Source organism: Solanum tuberosum, unplaced genomic scaffold (genome assembly GCF_000226075.1).
Source record: "Solanum tuberosum cultivar DM 1-3 516 R44 unplaced genomic scaffold, SolTub_3.0 scf00123, whole genome shotgun sequence".
Classification (NCBI taxonomy): Eukaryota; Viridiplantae; Streptophyta; class Magnoliopsida; order Solanales; family Solanaceae; genus Solanum; species Solanum tuberosum.
In genome coordinates, this window is record NW_006239048.1 from 1,294,460 (window position 1) to 1,297,825 (window position 3,366).

Sequence of the window (3,366 nt, forward strand, 5' to 3'; positions counted from 1 at the left end):
TTATACATTAATGACACCTAATTTTTATGATGTGATTTCTCAAACGACTAACCTAATTAAGGAATTGAATATGCATGTTTGTTCGGAACAGGGGAAAACTGGAGAGGTTAAGAAGGGAGGCCACCCACACAGGTGATGCCATCCTTTATTCATGGAGGTCATGCGTTCTCTTCTTTTATCCTTTCTTTTCTCTTTCTGCTAGGTGTGTGGTTGCATAATCATTCTACACTTAATTGCTTAATTCACTGACATTCAAAGCTTTCATTTTCCTAGGTAAGATGTCATAGCATTTCGGAGAAATTCAAATGTTTTCTGGTTATTTGCTAATGTAAGGAATTGCCAACTACAATTGTCATTTTTGAGTAAATATATAGCCCACAAACATAATACATATAACTTAAAGGAGTGTTTGCTTTCTTCTTTTGATAATTAAAGAGACATAATGTATTATTATTGCAGAAACATGATACATAAAGAAGACAACAATCACCCACCATAAGTTAATGAGGATAATTAGTAGATCTTATGGTATCTACGAAACAGTTTTTTTATGATGCTTCTGCTACATGAACACTATCAATAAATGGAAGCATGCAAGAATAGGTGACATATTTGACACTATCAATAAGCACAACAATGAATATCCGAGAGACAGACTTCGGACCCATGATGCCATCTCCATCACCATCAACCAGAACAGATACTACCAAGGAAGAAAGTGACTTGTTCCTGCTGAAATTCTCCCGCTTTCCATCTGTTCCAGTTTGTTCTCCAGAGCTGTGAGAGGGTCTAGAAAGGGAAATGGGAGGGCCATTGAGGATCCTTCTATTTCTGTGGAGGCGCGTGCCATTCTGCCTTTCTTCCATAGATATATCTCTAGCAGAAGATGACGTATCAAACTGGAACACTTCTGTACACATGCCTGAACTCAACAAAGGTCCTGCCCAAATGAACACAAAAATGAATTAAAATACTGGAAAGCAGAAGGCTATTCCAAAAGATAAAATTTGCTTGGAGCATATACTGTGACTCAAAGCAATTAAAAGTGCCTAAATTCTCAAAGAAAACACTAGAGGAATTCATTTAAATTAAAAAAAAAAGTAAAAGATAAGAATTAATAGTCAGTCTAGATTTAACAGTTACCAGCAAGACCTTCAAGGTACCACTCCTGCATAGTTGACTTTACATTCTCTTTCTCCTCAGATCCAAGAATGTTTTGTCCCATTGCAGGACTTCGATAAAGGCGAGGATGGATTCCTGGGATAGCAGGGGCTAAATCACCAGGAACTGCGAGGCCAGCCTCTCTATTTTTCTTATCAGCACTTCCATGAAATGCCATGGCTTTCTCACTTGCCAATACGGATTGAATTATCAAGTTCCCATCAATATCAACAAGTTTATCATTCCTTGGGACATACATAGAGGCTGCCAGAGGATCACTACCATTGCCCACATGAGCAAACTCATCTGCAGCCTTATTGGTATTTTTCTGATTGCTTTCACCCTGACCTCCTCGGCCACAATGGGAGCTATGATCTTTACCACCGTATTTCCCAGAACAACCAGTCCCATTCACAGGCCCGTCAACAGTCAAAACTCTTCCATGATATTTTACATAAAATCCACTCACAAAAGACTCTCCACTCATAGATGGTTCCCTAATACCTCCATATCTAAGTTTCAATAAAGGAACCAACCCACCAAAGAGAAGCATGAAGAACAACACACCAAGGAAGCTAACACTAGCAACCTTCTTTGTTTTCACCTCACTCTTCTGTTTCTCCACTTTCTTGCTACTTTTTGGCGCGGGTGGTAGTGCCTGTGATTTCAACTTTGGAATGGGAACCAATGGCACTTGAGATCTTTGTCGGCTCATCATATAAGATGGTGTATATGAAATCCATGGAGGAGGATAGGGATAAATCCCGAGGGGTGACGGCACTTGAGCATGTACACTAGTACCTCCAAGTTGTGCCTTTAGAGTTACATTTTCCACCATTGCATAGGATAAATTTGTATTCAAATGTTGAATTGTTGATTGAAGTATTCTAAATTTATTCTCTAATTCCTCAACATAATGTTTTTTTCTTTTCCTTGACAAGTGAGCACTTTCCCTATTCCTAATTTTCCTAGCCATCCTCTTTTCGTCCTCATCATTGTTAGCATTGTCATACAAGGAAAATATAGTGGATTTTTGGTGTTTGCCTACATCATTTGAGTCTTCACTACTCTTTTTCCTTTTCAACAAATAGCTACAGTTGCTTATATTAGCATTGACACCCTCTAATTTGAGTTTCTTTTCTACAACTCCACCTTTTACTGAATTATTTCCTAAATTTAGGGGAAAATGTACCAGTTTGTTCGAAACTGGAGCTTCCCCGAGACAATATCCTGAGGTCGAATTGAATTTTCTAGAAGCATCATCAGAACTCCCCATCAGTTGACTCTTAGGTTGACCAAAGCTATTCGGGTTCATCTGACTCGAGTCCAAACCCGACTCCGACCCGAGACAATCTGGCAGACAATTAGGGTTTTGAAATGCATCATCATTGGTAGGGTTTGGAAAACTATCATTGAATGATTCATCAAGAATGATGGCATCGGTTGTGAAATTAACTTTTGGAAATTCCATAGGGAAATCTTCGCCATTTTCTTGGTATGTTGTGGTCATGTGTAGGGCGTAAAAAGTACGGTCAAGAGGTTGAACTGCAAGACCGTCGAATTCCCCGATGAAGTTCGCTTCTTCCGCCGGCGGTGGATCGGCCATATCTAGAGTTTGTCAACAATTGATCAGAGATTTAGAGAGAGACGGGATAGGAATAGAGAGGAAACTGAGAGTTACTTTTCTTTTATAGTTTTATTTTTCGACATTGTTAAGATTGATCCATTAGATTTTGTAGATATCATATCTAAGAAATAAAAATTCAGATTCTTGATGTTTCAAAAATAATTTTGTAAGATTGTTTTTAGTTGGTAATGTTTATTTTACCAATAAGTGCATGTACGAATACATGAATGCTCTCTTAAATGATTAAACCTTGAGAAAAAAAATGTTATTTTTTCATTGAATCAGTGAAGTGTGTAAATTAATATGCGATCCAAGAACTATTTGATTCTATTTATTTTCTCTATGCCTCTTTATTTCACACTTAGAAGGTCATAATCTAGAGTTCGGTGACTTGTATATCTTTATTTGATTCTATTTATTTTCTAAGGATGTTAATAAGTGCAAAATTTATGGGGCTTCTAGATGAAAAAATAATGCCAAAGAATTTTAGCCAAGGTCCTTAGGTATTTTTTGTTAAAACCGAGGTTGCAAAAATTGTAAATGTCTTCGAAAACATTTAAAGAAATGAGATGGCATCA

At 37.4% G+C, this 3,366-nt stretch overlaps 1 protein-coding gene across 1 annotated transcript; it reads right to left on the bottom strand.

Moving 5' to 3' along the window:
* Positions 1 to 548: 548 nt before the first annotated feature.
* On the bottom strand, positions 549 to 2,767 carry LOC102586953 (bZIP transcription factor 17-like). The gene is made up of 2 exons (XM_006350364.1): positions 1,144 to 2,767; positions 549 to 940 (listed from the first exon to the last, which is right to left on the bottom strand). Exons 1-2 carry the CDS (start codon positions 2,765 to 2,767, stop codon positions 549 to 551), a joined length of 2,016 nt encoding a protein of 671 aa, XP_006350426.1.
* Positions 2,768 to 3,366: the final 599 nt, after the last annotated feature.